Source organism: Leuciscus leuciscus (assembly GCF_965113295.1).
Source record: "Leuciscus leuciscus genome assembly, chromosome: 9".
Lineage (NCBI taxonomy): Eukaryota > Metazoa > Chordata > Actinopteri > Cypriniformes > Leuciscidae > Leuciscus > Leuciscus leuciscus.
The window spans coordinates 10,807,107-10,824,168 of NC_138733.1; the positions used below are offsets into that span (position 1 = coordinate 10,807,107).

Genomic DNA, 17,062 nt, shown 5'->3' on the forward strand with positions numbered 1-17,062 from the left:
CAGAGTTGCATGTATTATATTCCTGAAAATATTGAGTTTTAGACATTTTCATGCAAACAGCCATTTAGGTCACTGAACACACTTTTTTGAAAACACCTTCTAAAGTGCAAACGTTTCCAAAGCATTATAACAGAATTTAGAATGCAGCGACATCATTACCACAATTTGGGCATTATAAATACTGGACATGTGCCTGAATTTGATAGAAACGTTTTTAAGAAAAGTTAACTGAAGTTTTAGAAAAGTTAACTGTAATAAAAGTACCACTGCATTTGCATTTAAAATGAGCTGGCCAGGTTTTTGAGCTGGGCAGTAAAACAAGAGCTAATTAACCGCAAAACATATAGAAGCCTGAAACCGGTCCAATTTGAAGAATTGAATCCAATCTAAAGGTTAAATGTGTTAAACTGATCAGTACCTGGCGATGACGAACAGCACACAGCTGACCCCGAGGCAGGCCAGCAACACGTACATCCAGATGTCCGGAGAGAGCGGGTTCAGGAACGAGAACACACCTGGATTCGTGCCATTGGGTTTGTGGTAGAGAATGGAGATTCCCAGAGTCATGAAGGGCTTGGAAAAATCGATGACTTTCTCTCTCACGTAAGTGATGGTGAGCGGCGCTACGGCCAAATCTGCCACCTGTAATGAAGCCAGTGAGAATTAATTCATAGGAACTTGCTTGACTCTTAAAGATCAGATGAAACGGACACTAGCATGCATATAGCCATGGACTAAAAGCAGCAAAACTCTTTATTTTGACTTACATGGTCGATTAGCTCTCTGACCATGCCGTTCCACTCTCCTTTGTCATTCTGGGCTCCATATTTCCCGTCAGACACCAGTTTGACCTCATAGGAAAAGCCCAGGATGTTGGACAACTCCTTCAGCAGGTCCAGACAGTATCCTTCAAACCGGTCGTTCCCATACAGCGGCTTATCTGACTTCTTGTACATCACATAAGGGTTTTCCTGCAAGGGCAACAACACTATCAGCTCCAGCATGTGCAGTCTCTAGGTCTTGTTGATGTGAGTCGGCTGATTCCTACCAGAATCGTGGTGACAACGAGTGTCCGGTTGGCCATGGAGTCGGTCACGTTGGCGTTTTTGTCTTTGTTGCTGTCTGTCAGGTTAAGGCCAGTGTTTGAGTTCCACACACCAATCTAAACAGAAGCAAAACCACAGTAAAAACATTTCATGCTTTTTAGAGGACAGATTAAAGGAATAATTCACCCATTATGAACCTGACTAGGATGACACTATTCATATAAATATGATCAGAGATTTTAAATGTATGTAGATTATTCAAATGTCTGTGGTTTAAAATTATATTTAAAGGTGAATGGTGTAATTTCTGAATTTCTGAATTATAAAATGTAATATAATTAAGAGATATGTACTGTATATGTATACATATACACACACACAAACACATATATGTATATATACAGTATATATATATATATATATATATATATATATATATATATATATATTATATATGTATATTATATTAAATAATTATGAGATATGTACTGTATGTATATATATATATATATATATATATATATATATATATATATATACACACACACACACATAACATAATTATAATAACATTATTATTAGATTAAAAATATTTATGTTTTCCTAACAAGAATCTTGTGTTGATATTAAATAAATACAGACATTTATTAAATATTTTCTTTACTTCTTGTAAATAAATAAATAGACTAACAAACAAATAATGAAAAAAAACAAAAAAACACTCCAGTTTGAAGTCTTACAAGGTAAAAGGGAAACAAGACAAGGGAAAATAAATTGAAATAAATGAACCAAATTAATGCTTTATGTATAGAGAGCAATGAGCCTTAAAACAGTGCAGAAAACAGACTGAATTTTTTAGTTATCCACCACATATATTACAGAGCAAAAGCAAGTGCTTCACATCACCATCATCCCTCTATTCACGCCGTCTTTTACATGATCCACTGATATAAATCCAGTCTCTCCTCTGAGATTCTCTCTGTGTACCGCAGTATAGCTTCATTTGCTACGCTACGTCACCACTGTCTGAACGCTCTTTTAAAACATACATTAAGAGAGTGTCTTGGCGTGCGATTAGTGCTCATAAACAGATGTTGAATAAAATGAGCTCTCTGCATTGTTGACTCTATGAGTGATGTGATATTTCATAACTTCATGCAGAGCTCTTGGAAGCTGCAGGCTTTGAGCCACAGACTGAGAGTTTGAGTAATTGAGTAATAAGTTGAAGTAATAACTTTGAGTGTCAAAAAACTAAGTATAATCCATAACTAAGCCATGTGTCTCTAATGAGACTTAAAACAAATCTATAAACCAGCACAAGAGGTGTCAGCAGGTTGAGGGGCACGGATGAAAAAGTACCATGGTAATACCATGCTTTTTAGAAAATAACATGGCAATCATTCAGTACCATGGTACATTTTGCAAGGGGAAAAGGGACTTGAACGTCACATTTCTGATATTCAATACAGACCTTCCTCCATACTTTGTTAAAACGACCACTTTCCATAAACTGCTTGTGAAAAGAAAAGAAAAAGCCAAGATTTGACATGTACAGTATGACAGATATTAAGATATGTGGCTTAGTCAGGTGAAGATCACGGGAGCATCTTCTGCTTTTACCTTTTCCATGCCATCCTCTTTCAGACTGATGATGTCGAGATCAAAATCTTTCCTCAAGCCGTCCGTCTTGTTTATAACTATCTGTCCGGTCAGGCCGTTCCACTGAGCCTGCAGAAGTGAGGAGAAGAGGAAAGAGGATCTGATTTTAGATTAAACATGAGGGGGTCGTAAAAACTCTGCAGCATTATTATCATCATCATTATTGAGAATGTGTGTTTGGCACAAAACCAGCCCAGTGTTTATAACTTTACATCGCTGTTTTAGCTCACACACACTGTCGTGCGTTTTGGAGGGCTTTCTGACAATTTTTTTTACAATTTTTTTATAGGCCTAGGGTATAAGATTGAGAGAGAGGGAATGAGATTCTTAATGGATTATTTTAGTAAAATAATTTTTTGTAAAAAAAATAATGAAATACATTAATTCATAAAATAAAATATGATTAATTTCATGCATTTTATAAATAAAAAACCTTGTATTTATATTAAGTAAATAATCATATTTATTATATAAAATAATAAATAATTGTAAATAAATAAATAATTGTAAAATACATCAAATTATTTGTTATATTATTCTATTATTATCGTTTATTCAATGAATTCTTAGTAAGTAAATTAATTAAATAAATTCATTCATTCAAAATATAATTAATTTAATATATTTGATAAATTAATGCATTTATTTCTTTATTATATAAAACATACAATTATTTTACTAACAAGCACCTTAAATTTATATAAAAAATATATTTTAATTAAATACAATTATTATTAATTGAATGAATTATTGTAAATAAATAAATAATAATTGTAAAATACATAAAATATTTTTTCCCATTATTCTATTATTATTATTAATTCAATGAATTCTAGTTAATAATTCTAGTAAATAAATAAATAAATGACAAACGAGCCCTTTGTAGTGCCAGGACCTTGAGGATAAGGCTTGTAATGTGTAAAGTCAAATTGAAATGTAAACCATAATTTCCTTGGTTACTCATTACTCCCTAGTTTGTTTCTATGGTTACTTATGATTTACACCTGTGTCTTGTTTAGTTCTCAGTGTGTTTATACTCCCTGTTTGGCGTCTATGTGTGGTTAAGGTTTATATTTCTCCTACAAATCCCTGTTCTCTTTGCTTATTTACTTAAATAATTAAACATTATTTATAGTGCCCGCTAACACTACGTGTGTCTTCAACCTTGCTACCTTCAATATTTATCTCTGCTTTTTATCATCTGTCTAAAGCAGCCCCATTCACCCAGTGACAAACAGCGAAGAGAAACAACCTAGAGATCCATAGATCACAAATAGTCACATGATCAACGAAGTGCCCAGAGCAATAGATCAGCTCTGTTCTGTAAGGAGTTGTTAGCAAATGGACTCTATAATGAACCTCACGGAGTGGATACGTTTGGATACTCTCCAAATGGAGAGACCGATCTCCCCAACAGTGGATCTTCCCAGAACATGTGAATTTACAAGGATGCAGCGCCTATATAGTCAACAGACATTCAGTAAAGCCTGATGTGCAAATCCAGTGGATTATTTCTTTAATTTGCTGTGGGGTGGCTAGCATTCATAATCTTCACATACAGTAGTGGAGATTTTAAAAGACTTGCTTCATATACTTACACTGAGGCCGCATGACCTTTGTCCAGATTTGTTCTAGTCATTATTCTCTGGTGTAAATCTCACTAGATCCTTCCTTTTTATCACATCCTGCTCTCGATCGCATGTACAGTGAGCTCCAATTACCAACAGGCCAAGATTAAACACACCAGACCCAGCTGTGCTTAGCATAGCCTGTACTAACTGTAAGATCAAGAAGATGACATCATCATCATCATCACCACCAGCACTGGATTAAAGAACTTCAGAGATGCATTATCTAACATCGAGTTCAGTGAAAGTGTCAGAAAACATCTCTTTTGACAGAACTCTGCTGAAATTGAATTAAAATTTAACAAAACATTTTGTAATCTGGAAAAAATACATACAAACTAAACTAAAAAGATACTTTTATGGCTCTAAAACTTTTTTATTTATTAATGAATTTAATAATAATATTGTTGTTGTTGTTATTGGTTGTTTAAATAAATTATTAATAAATTATTATAAATAATAACTGATGTTGTTTTTAGTTGCTTTTAAAATACCTGTCAATCCATGTTTAACAATAATAATGATGATGAAAATAATAATAATAAATTCATTCCTTTTTAATTGTTTTTACTATTATTATATAAAAATATAAAAAAATGTATTAAGAAATTAATAATGATAATATTTTTTTTTCCCTTTTTTAAATACCATAAATAATAAGTTTTAAAACCTTTAAAACCCATATTCCTTAAACAGGAACCTGCCAATAAATGACAGACAAAATAAATAAAATAAAAACTATGATCCATTCCTTGCTGCTCTCCATGATCTGTTTATTAAAGTAAATAGGCAAAAAAGAAAAAACTATTTTGAGACAATATAAAGAGAAAAATATCTCCAAATAAATATCTGAGGAGAACAACATAAAAAAAAATATATATTTACATTAAAAAAAACCTAACCTAACCTACCCAATTATTGTAAATAAATAAATAAATAATTTACAAATAATTTCCTTCCACACCGGTCATGGTTCAGACAAACAGGTAATCCCGCCCCCAAATTCGAGAGATTGCTCGCTGCAAAGACGATGGGTGGAGCTAGAAGATCCAAAAACACCCTAACCTACCCATAACCCCATCACTAAACACAACTCCACCCATAGGTCCACAGAGGTGGACGTCATTTGGCTCTTGCCAAATTCACGCTACTGGTTGAGTCTATGTTATATCGGCCCATTCGTTTACAATTCCACTGTGTGCCTCTAGTGGAGCAGAAATGACACGCTTCACCTTTAAATGAAGAGATCCCCAACTATAATGAGTTCACCCGCACAGCCAGCATTAGTAATTCAGCTGGAGCCATTACACACTCGACTCGTCCAACACACATTCATCCTCCAGCCTGCAATGCCAACATGCTGACTCAACAATACCTCCTCCAAAACAGGAAGACAAGAACACTTGGAAGATGTCATTGGGAGAGAGAGAGAGTGTCTGTACACAAATCACCGCAGCTGTTTAGAAGTGCCTCAAAACACTTTCCAGAAAACTGAGTAATCATGCATTTGGACTGAACCCTCTATCCGAGTTCAGGAGTGTCTGACACAGTTTATAAGATTATATATGATAATTCTGTCATCATTTACTCATCCATGTGTCATTCAAATGTACATGATGAGTAAATGATGACTGACATTTTTTTTGGGGTGAACCTTTTCATTTTGGGCACGAGTGTTAAAGGGATGTTCGGAGTAAAATCAACCTAGGGTCCTTTGCACCATGACCTCGAGCCAAACACCCCCTTAGAAGCCTTTTTTCCCTTGGTCGAACATTATTAAAGTTAGAGCTTATTTAGAGATATTAGCCGAATGGTTTAGTGCAGGCGCTAATGGATCCAAGGCTGTATCTCGTAAATTACCCCACTAATAATGCCCAGAATGGGACCAAACTTCTACAGTAGTACAAATAGGTTCTGTACTCATAAAACGAGGCATTGGACAGTTTGTAAGTACATCAGGAGTTTATTTAAATAACACTTGCCTGACGGCTCATGCTACCGCTAACCCGGACGTCGAGGTCACTTCCGTGATTTGGGAAAAGCCCGTAAAAGTCCTGGCAGAAAGCGATGCATAAGGATGTAGTGTAATGACGCCCAGAGTATAAAAACGTTTCGCTGAATTTTATAAATGCTTGTATTTTCCGATCGACACTTAAAAAGTATTTCGAATATCATCCAGTTATCAAATGGAGTGTTAAATTCACTAGCTTTTCCCTTACACTTGTGAGTTTTGCAAAGGACTTTTACAGGCTTTTCCCAAATCTCGGAAGTGACCTCGACGTCCGGGTTAGTGGTAGCATAAGCCATCAGGCAAATGTTATTTAAATAAACTCCTGATGTACTTACAAACTGTCCAATGCCTCGTTTTATGAGTACAGAACCTATTTGTACTACTGTAGAAGTTTGGTCCCATTCTGGGCATTATTAGTGGGGTAATTTACGAGATACAGCCTTGGATCCATTAGCGCCTGCACTAAACCATCCGGCTGATATCTCTAAATAAACTTTAACTTTAATAATGTTCGACCAAGGGAAAAAAGGCTTCTGGGGGGGTGTTTGGCTCGAGGTCATGATGCAAAGGACCCTAGGTTGAAATTACTCCAAACCATCCCTTTGAGCAGGAGCATTTACCTCTTTGAACAGGCTGATGAATCTGGATCCGAAGCGCCAGGGTTTGTGCCGGTGACACTGCAGTGAGCTCACGGTGATCTGAGACGCTCGCTGGGACGCGGCCGCGACCATATACACCGCGTCGTACATCAACGCTGCTTCAGTCTGAGGCACACACAGAGACATGATTCATCAGACATGCTACTACACTAGATCAATCTGTTCAAATAATGACTCACTTTTTTCTAAATTCAATTCTGGGTTCAAAAGACACTTGATATTAAGAAATATTATCGATTTTACTGCACTGACACTGAGAACAAGAGATCAGCAAGAGAACAGGGGACAAGAGATCCCCTGATATTATTGTAAAGCATTTTGGGTGTACAGTAGTACATATAAAAGCACTATATAAATGCCTCATTCATTCATTCAAGAAAATTTGAATTGACGGACACTTATTGAACTGAGCTGAATCAACACTGAACTGACTCAAGCTGTATAATGACACTATTATATTCTATAGAGCTGCTTTACAGTTCAACTGAGTTCATTTCATAACTGATGAAATTTGCAACATTGACACTGCTACTAAAGTAAACTGCTGTGTTTTTTTTTTTTCTGTAGAGCTGAAATTGAATTTGTTTCATAATTGAAGAATTTTTGCGTTATTTTCGTGTCTATTAATGTGAAACTGCTTTGAAACATCAGTATATAAACAAATAAATGTGAGGACTTGGTCAATGCACAATAATGTATAATTTGATCAAGTATTATGGTAAAACCATATATTTTTTGGACTATGGTAAAAACATGCTATTTACCTTGGAGTGCTGTGATATCATGACATATATCATATATATATTATATATATAACAATAATATAACTAATCATTCAGTATCATCCAAGCTAACAAAAACATGTTCTGAATGTTCTCTGAATGATCTAAAACATCCAGTTTAAAAAAATTTTTTTTTAAAAGACGTGTTTTCCCCCCTTGATTATGTTAAGGAAACATTCCATTGTATCATTCTACATCCACCAAGATTATGGGAATGTTACTTTAGAATGTTTTCTGAACATTCCGAAACATTTAAACATTTAAAATTAACATAAAAAAAAATTAACATGAACGTCGAACTAAAATTTTTCCGGAAAAAACGCTCCTTGAACGATGTATAAATAATGTTGGTAGCACTTTATTTTACAGTCTTGTTCCGCATGTACATACAGTATGTACTAAACTTAACCTTAACCCATGTAGTTACCTTATATGTGACCCTGGACCACAAACCAGCATAAGCTTTCCATTGATGTATGGTTTGTTAGGATAGGACGATATTTGGCCGAGATACAACTATTTTAAAATCTGGAATCTGAGGATGCAAAATAATCGAAACATTGAGAAAATCGGCTTTAAAGTTGTCCATTTGTGTTCGCGATTTTGCTTCATTCACTCACAAAAATAAATGTTTCATATATTTACCGTAGGAAATTTACAAAATATCTTCATGGATCATGATATTTACTTAATATCCTAATGATTTTTGACATAAAAGAAAAATCGATAATTTTGACCCATACAATGTATTGTTGGTTATTGCCACAAATATACCTGTGCGACTTGTGACTGGTTTTGTGATCCAGGGTCACATATTACCAGTACTTTCTTGGTTTAGTACACTGTATGTTAACGTTTTGAGAACATTATTAAAGACCAGGCAACGTTCCCCTGTTTGCTGGGATAGTATATGTCAAAATACCATAGTGTTGCTTTGTACCATTTTTTTTTGTACTAGAATAGAGTAAAGCTTGACTATCTGTAATATGATGATATATATATAGAGGATGGACAGACTGTCATCATTCCGTCCAGCAGGCCGGTCTCAGGTTTAGGTGGAGCCTGCAGTCGCTCCATGGACCATTTCTCCACCACTGACGCCACCTGAGGGTTGCCGATGTTGAGCAGACGGAAACCCGTCATGTTCACCCCGCTGTATCTGTACGGCTCCAGGTCCAGCGCAAACAGATCCTGTGGCATATATATCAACACATGAACTCACTCCTTACAGATGAAATTAAACGCTTTAGAAAGAATATTTGTTTTCTAGCTATTGAGTGCAGCAGGGATGACGTATTGTTGTAGGCCAAACCCCAGAAATGAGCATTTTAGCACGTCCGGTTCCATCGTCCTGAAGTCATTGAGTTTATGTTTAAATGCCTGAAATAAGGTCTGGTTAGCAGAAGCTCAAGATATTTTCATGTTTTATTCTACAACATAATATACAGCAGTAAGGCGTGCGATCATGGTATAGTTTGTTGGTGACACTTTCTAATAAGGTTCATTAGTTAACATTAGTTAACTACTTTAGGAAACATGAACTTAGAATGAACAATACTTCTACAGCATTTATTAATCTTAGTTCATGTTAATTTCAACATTTACTAATATGTTATTAAAATCAAAGGTTGTATTTGTTAACATTAGTTAATGCACTGTGAACTAACATGAACAAACAATGAGTAGTATGGATGCACCGATATGAACATTTTGGCCGATACCGATAACCGATAATTCTTTATATTTGAAAGTCGATAACCAATATATTGGCCGATAAATCTAAATCCAAATTTTTATATAATTTTTGAGATCCTGATTACAAAGTAAGTCACCATTAACAGCCATGTCCCAAGCACACAATTATAATGATGTTCTCATTATAATGTAATGTAGTCTTGTGCTGCACATGTTGCACTTTACTGTATTTTCCTTTTTGAAGTTATTTCAAGCAATTCAACCCCTTAATGGTTAACAGTGTGCATCTGAAGTGCCTCAACTGAAGGAAATAATCCATTATTTATCGATTTAAATACATCGGCCACATTTTCTTTTCGGGCCGATAACGATAACATTAAAAATTAACATATATCGGCCGAACATATATAATATTTTTATTAACTAACATCAACAAATATTAATTAATACTGTAAGAAATGTATTGCTCATTGTTGGTTCATGTTAGTTAAAACATTAACTAATGTTAACAAATGAAACATTGTAAAGTGTTATCAATTTGTTAATAGCCTAACTTTTACTTTTTACTTCTGATGACTATATTTAGGCTTCAAAATACATAAAAGTTGTGTTCACTTGTGAATATTATCATGATGAACAAAATGTGTAACAATCAAATTTTTTTTCATAACAGAGCTTTATTTTTTTTGCCAAAAGGAAAATGGAAAAATCCTATTGGGTTTTATCGGGGATGATGCGAACTTACAGGTTGGCCTACAAAAATACATCCTCACTGCAGCATCTAGTGACTGAAAACATTGCAGAACACTAAATACAAACCAGCAGAACACATGTTGTTGAAAATCCATGTCAAAACAATGACACCACCACAGAAAAAACTCAAAGAAACCATGTAAGAAACTCACCAGAGTGGTAAAAAAGAAATGGTAGTATTCTGTCATCATGCCCATAGACAACAGCTAGAGCAGAAAGAGAGAGAAAGAGGAGAACGTGTTAAACCTCCTTCTGCACCAGCATACTCATAAGATGAGCATTAGATATCTAAAGACACACATGTACAGTATTTGCTCTGACCCCACAAGACCTGAAATCAAAACACTGGAATAAAGCATGACTGTGTCTTTTTGTAACAACAGCCACAAAGTGGAGCAATCAAACGCGTCACATTTGATGGGGATTTAGTTTAGGGATTTGTATTTGTATTGCTGTAACACGGTAAATGGGATTTGATGATGTCAATGAATGACATCAGACATCGGTGAATAATGTCAGAACATCACACGATATCAAATTCAAAACAGGTCATGCTTTAGTCTTTTACTTTACTACTACAATCTCTTTACTACTCAATTTTTAAACAAGGCTTTGTATCGACAAACTTTGCTTTTCCACTCAAAAATTGCAGTCAGTTAATCAAATTTTGTTTTGTTTTCTTAAATCAAGATAAATTTTGTCGAGAGGCCAGCATCCTTAAGATATTAAGTCTTGTTTTCAAAAAAAAATATCAAAAAAATGAAAAAGAAAATAATCACAATAAAGAGAGTTCATGCTTAAAACAAGAAAAACATTTGCCAATGGGGTCAGAAAAAAATAAGCTTAAACCTTTTTGCAGTGCATGAATGCATTCAAACATTTAAACTGGAATGTTTGTGTCCTCAATTCAAATTTAAATTAAATTTAAAATGGAATTGGAATTTGGAAATGGAAAAGGCCATCCCAGCCCAGCTGTGAATGTCGCTCAGTCCCGGTGTGTTCCTGTACCTGTTTGAGGACGTCTGCTCCGGTCTGGTACGAGCAGTCAAAGATGACACAGAACTCTTTCCCCTTCTTCATCTCTTTAAGAAGCGGCCGGGCATCTTTACTTCCTATCGGTAACTGCCGGATTTTGATCTTGATACTGTACCGTGACGGAGCCTTGATCAGCTCCTGAAGACGAATTAGCCCTAAAAATATTGCATAGACAAAATCAGCAAAGATGATTCAAACGCACTACCATTCAAATGTTTTTTTTTATTTATTTTTTTTAAGAAATTTAATTCAGCAAAGACACATTAAATTAGTCAAACATGACGATAAAGATATTTATAATGTTACAAAATATTATATTAAATTTTTTTTTGTTTATTAATTTTGAACTTTCTATTCATCAATGAATCACAGTTTCCACAAAAATATGCAGCAGCACAACTGTTTTCAACATTGATAATGATCAGAAATGTTTTTTGAGCAGCAAATCATCAAATCATACTAGCCAAAGTTGATACTTGGGTAACACTTTGTTTTAAGGTGATGTAGTTACACGTTACTACACGTACTTACTATAGTAATAACAGTAAATGATGCATAATTACAAGTAACTAACCCTAAACCAAACCCTAGCCATAACTCTCTAGTAAGTACATGTAGTTAATTAATATTACTCAGTGCTTATTTAAGTATAATGTAACTACATTACCTTAAAATAAAGGGTTACACATTGTTCAGTGTAATAATATATTTAAGTACTGAGTAATAATAAGCAACTACATGTACTTACTATAGGGTTAGGGTAGGATTAGGGTTTGGTTGAGGGTTAGTTGCATGTAATTATGCATAATTTACTGTTATTAATATGGTAAGTACATGTAACATATGTAACAAGGACACTGTAAAAATAAAGTGTTACCAAATAAAGTGTAACCGATTCTCCTGAGAAATGAAAGAGAAACATCTGAGCGATGAGTCCGCCCACCTGTTGCATCCTCGTACACCACCGTCACAGCTTTCCACTTGTAGAACTGCACGATGTCCAGCACAGCGCGGCTGATGGAGACGTAGTCTGGGAACAGGTTGATGTAGAAACTGTCTTTGTTGTCCACAGACGGGTGTTTCCAGCGGGTCTGGATGTGAGGAACCTCCAGCGCGTTACAGATGGACTGGACTGCACTCACTGAAGAACTGTGGGACGGGCCGAACACCGCGGCCACACCGAGAGCCAGCTGATCACAGGCTGACAGCAAGACCAAGAGAACATCAGGGACTTTATTAACACACTGATCAAATATTCCCCCTAATTCAACTTAAAATGTTAAGTTCAGCTGCCTTAAATGTTTTAAGTATAATCAAACTGGCCATTCAAGTCATTTCAACTCATTTTTTTTTAAACTTGCCTACACTCTTGAAATTAAAGGTTCCAAAAAGATTCCCAAAACATTCTTTTCTTAGTGTGAAGAACATTTTATAATCTTTTTCCACTATAAAGAACCTTTTATGCTTTGAAAAGATGCCATGGATTTGAAAGGTTCTTTATGGAACTATTGATGGCAATAAAAAACCTTTACTTCTAAGATTGTTGAATCTTATACAACTTAAAAAAAATGAAGTTGAAATTGGTTCATTTATTTTGATGAGGTAAAGTAACGGAAAAACATATATTGTAATAACTTATCGATCAAATAATTTTTACAGTGTATATTCAAATGCAATTATATAAAATAAACTACTAGGTACACAGAACCTTTTTTTTTGGTGTAGAAACAATTTTCACTCCAAAATTTCTAGTAATTTTCATGGCAAGTAACACCGGTTTTGTTTTATTTGAGTTTTATTACTGTTTTGAATTAGCTTTTGTTTTTATTTTTCATGTTAATTTTAGCTTAACTTTAACGTTTTTAAATATTGTTATTTAGGTTTAATTATTTTTATTTCAGTTTTAGTTTGATTTAGTTTTAGTTTTTATTTATTTCCAGTAAATTATTTAATAACTTTCCAAAGCAACCTTTTTCTAATTCAAATTTTTATATTACTTTATAAACTAATATTTATATTTTATTTTATTTAAGCTTTATTTTAATTAACAGATATGTTTTTAATAGTTTAATACACAATGTATATAATCATATTAGGATTTGCTTTGAGCTCCCTTTGCTACCATTCCTGTAGCTCGCATGGTGCTTGCAACACCAAAGTCATAGGTTCGATTCCCAGGGAATGCATGAACTGATCCTGTTGCTTTGAATAAAAGTGTCTGTCAAACGTGTAAATGTAAGAATCACACCTCGTCTGGAGGCCTCGAAGCTGTCGAACAGGTTGATTCTCTGGATGTCGTAGGTGAGGGTGGTGTTGGGCATTAAAGTCCTGTTTCTGTTAATGTTGGTTACAGCGAATTTGAAGGCAAGTTCCTCCACGCTAATCGGTTCATTCTCAAGTGTCTCGAAAATCCCCCCTGCATAGACAGAAGAAGGAAAAATTGTTTGGTCAAAAAAGACATCAGTAATCTCAAATGTCCTTTACAGATCTCAACAATGTCTCAAATGCATTTTATAGCTCTATACTTTTACTGTGTGTCAACTAAGAAGAATTAGAGTTCTTCATTCAAGAAAAGATGTTTCTCCAAAAGTTGAAACACAGAAACCAATAAGGTAACGTACATGTATGGTGAAGGTTAAAATGCTGCAATTGAAACAGTTATTACCCTAAGATAAGAGCCATACTGATTGTCTCACAATCTCTGTTGTTTTCTCAAGCTGCGGCAGCACAAAACAGTTTATGAATTTTCGGTCATGACGTCTCTAATCCTTAAATGATCTTACATCTACACGACAACTACAGACACAATACGACAATACAAATACAAAATCTGCTTTAGTGCACAGCATACACGCATATCTGTACAGGAGCACAAGTTTAAATGATTATTAGTCAAACTTCAGAGAAAACACATATATACAGTAGTGTGATGATAAATGCACAACATACAAGCATTGTTGACTATATGCCAAAAAAAATAAACGTTATTTTTTGGCATCTATGGTGAAGAACCTTTAACATTCATGGAACGTTTCCATTGGACAAAATGTCCTTTAGATTGAAAAAAAGAAAACAAATTTTTTAGATTATTCAAATGTTCTTTTAAGAACTTTTCACTGAAATGTTCTTTGAGGAATCAAAAATGTTTCTGATAGCATCACTGTGAGAAAAAAACGAACCCTTTTGTAACCTTTATTTTACGTGAAAGCGAATTGACCAGCATTTCAAATGAAGGTTTAACATTTCCATTCTTCAAACAAATTAAAGGACAAACAGTTACAGTCCTTAAAAATATCCTGTTAATAATGTACATCTGATATAACCTGACAAACCTCCAGTGAAGTTCATGACTTGCATGTACTGTATATGTGACAATAATTTTGACCTAATTTTATATTTATACAGTATATATATATATATATATATATATATATAGCACAGTTGTTGCCCTAAGTGAAACAAAACATTTATATGGGATAAACTGGGCTTCTGGCAGAACAGTTTGTTTAGTTAGTCATTTTATTGAGTCACGATGAGTAAAAATCTATTGTTTAATATTCATGATATTTGACCGAAATAGTTATTTCAATAAAAATTGTTCTTTAACCTTTCTTGTTCCCCACAAACCACATTAAATCAGCACATTGTTTTTTCAGTCGTCTGTCTGAAAGATGACAACTCTGGAACAATCATCCCTCAGACGCCAGCGATTGGCTGCGAGCACCTCGAAAAACAACTTCAACAGGATTTTTTTGGAGAGATTGTGATTGATGCTGTAAGAGAAGAGAGGTAAAGAACGAGAGGGCAAGACCTCCCCTCTGGGCTCTGATTGTGAATGACCTTTTTCTTCCACTGAGAGACCCTTGTGTGGGTGAAACACGCTCAAATCCAGCCCGATAAACACCAGGGTTAATTACGGTTAGCAAACCACACCACGCAGGAGCTGCTCTCCTCCGTGGGGAATATTTCATTCTCACAGGAGGGATAAAAATACAGACTTTCTCAGCGGTAAGCTCAAGGTAATGACATTTCATTGTGGCTGTTCGAGCAGAACCTCTTACAGGCTTATGTGAAAAGGCCATGAAAATCAAATATGTACTAAAGCTTCAGATGTTCAAATTATTCCTGTGGAACCGCTCAAATTCATTTCAATGGTCTTGACAGCTTCATCGTTCCACTGTTCAGCTGCCACGTTTGATTTAATGATGCTTTATCTTATGATATGCTGCATGAACTAATTACATTATTTACTTAACAAAGAATGCATTGTGTAAAAAACAGACAGCTAAATATCTTTGTATACCAAACATACTTATAAAATGTTCTATCTATCTATCTATCCATCCATCCATCCATCCATCCATCCATCCATCCATCCATCCATCCATCCATCCATCCATCCATCCATCCATCCATCCATCCATCCATCCATCCATCCATCCATCCATCCATCCATCCATCCATCCATCTATCTATCTATCTATCTATCTATCTATCTATCTATCTATCTGTCTGTCTGTCTGTCTGTCTATCTATCTATATGTCTGTCTGTATGTCTATCTATCTATCTATCTATCTATCTATCTATCTATCTATCTATGGTGTTCAAAATAATACTCCTAATAATCCTTATGATGTTCTTTTTTATTTAGGATGTTGCCTTAGAAGTATACAGTATACAGCAAGGAAGATCACTATAGGTTTTTGGACAGAACCATAGAGTGCATGACATATATTTAGCTCATTTTGAATATATGACAATTTAAGATACTTGGTATAGGGTTAGCAATACATAAACACCTCTATGAGCCCTTAATTGAAGGAAAATACATGACCGCAATCACACACTCTCTTATTCATTCTTCATCAACCAGATTATGTTAGAATATTAGTGTAGAGCAGCTCTGCAACTACAGCATTCGTTATTTATTTCATTAAACGGTTTTCTATTTCAGACTTAAAGGGATAGTTCACCCAAAAATTCTGTCATCATTTACTCACCCTCATGTCATTCCAAACACGTAAGACTTTTGTTCATCTTCTGGAAATAAAGATCTTTTTGATGAAATCTGAGAGCTTTCTGTCCCTCCATTGACAGCTTCACAACTTTCACTTTGACACTTCAAAAAGTTCATAAAGAGAAAGAGATCATAAAACTAATCCATATCAATTGAGCGGTTTTGTCCACATTTTCTGAAGAGACACAATCGCTTTATATGATGAACAGATTGAATTTAGGCTTTCATTTACATTTAAACATTGATCAGCGAACATTAACAGAAGCTCAACCGAACCTGCTTGACGAGTGAGGATGAACCTCATTGATTCTTGAGGAAGCTCAAAGGTGATGCGTAACACGAGAATGAATCTCATTGGTTCTTGCTGAAGCTCAAACGTGCTGCGTAAAATGAGAATGATCCTCATTGGTTCTTGCTGAAGCTCAAACGTGCTGCGTAAAATGAGAATGATCCTCATTGGTTCTTGATGAACCTCAAACGTGCTGTGTAACACGAGAATGAACCTCATTGGTTCTTGATGATCCTCAAACGTGCTGTGTAACACGAGAATGAACCTCACTGGTTCTTGATGATCCTCAAACGTGCTGTGTAACACGAGAATGAACCTCACTGGTTCTTGATGATCCTCAAACGTGCTGTGTAACACGAGAATGAACCTCGCTGGTTCTTGATGATCCTCAAACGTGCTGTGTAACACGAGAATGAACCTCATTGGTTCTTGATGATCCTCAAACATGCTGTGTAACACGAGAATGAACCTCGCTGGTTCTTGCTGA

The 17,062-nt window shown here is 35.0% G+C and overlaps 1 protein-coding gene across 2 annotated transcripts in view; it reads right to left on the reverse strand.

The window, feature by feature from the left end:
• grik1b (glutamate receptor, ionotropic, kainate 1b) overlaps positions 1–17,062 on the reverse strand; it is a 48,752-nt gene that overhangs the window by 12,088 nt on the left and 19,602 nt on the right. For both annotated transcript variants that reach the window (XM_082179969.1, XM_082179968.1), the window contains 10 exons: positions 13,517–13,684; positions 12,212–12,469; positions 11,242–11,423; positions 10,386–10,439; positions 8,803–8,976; positions 6,965–7,108; positions 2,667–2,774; positions 1,049–1,162; positions 768–971; positions 419–642 (listed from right to left, as the gene is read on the reverse strand). In XM_082179969.1, the coding sequence (XP_082036095.1) occupies positions 419–642; positions 768–971; positions 1,049–1,162; positions 2,667–2,774; positions 6,965–7,108; positions 8,803–8,976; positions 10,386–10,439; positions 11,242–11,423; positions 12,212–12,469; positions 13,517–13,684 (1,630 nt within the window). The remainder of the gene's footprint in view (positions 1–418; positions 643–767; positions 972–1,048; positions 1,163–2,666; positions 2,775–6,964; positions 7,109–8,802; positions 8,977–10,385; positions 10,440–11,241; positions 11,424–12,211; positions 12,470–13,516; positions 13,685–17,062) is intronic.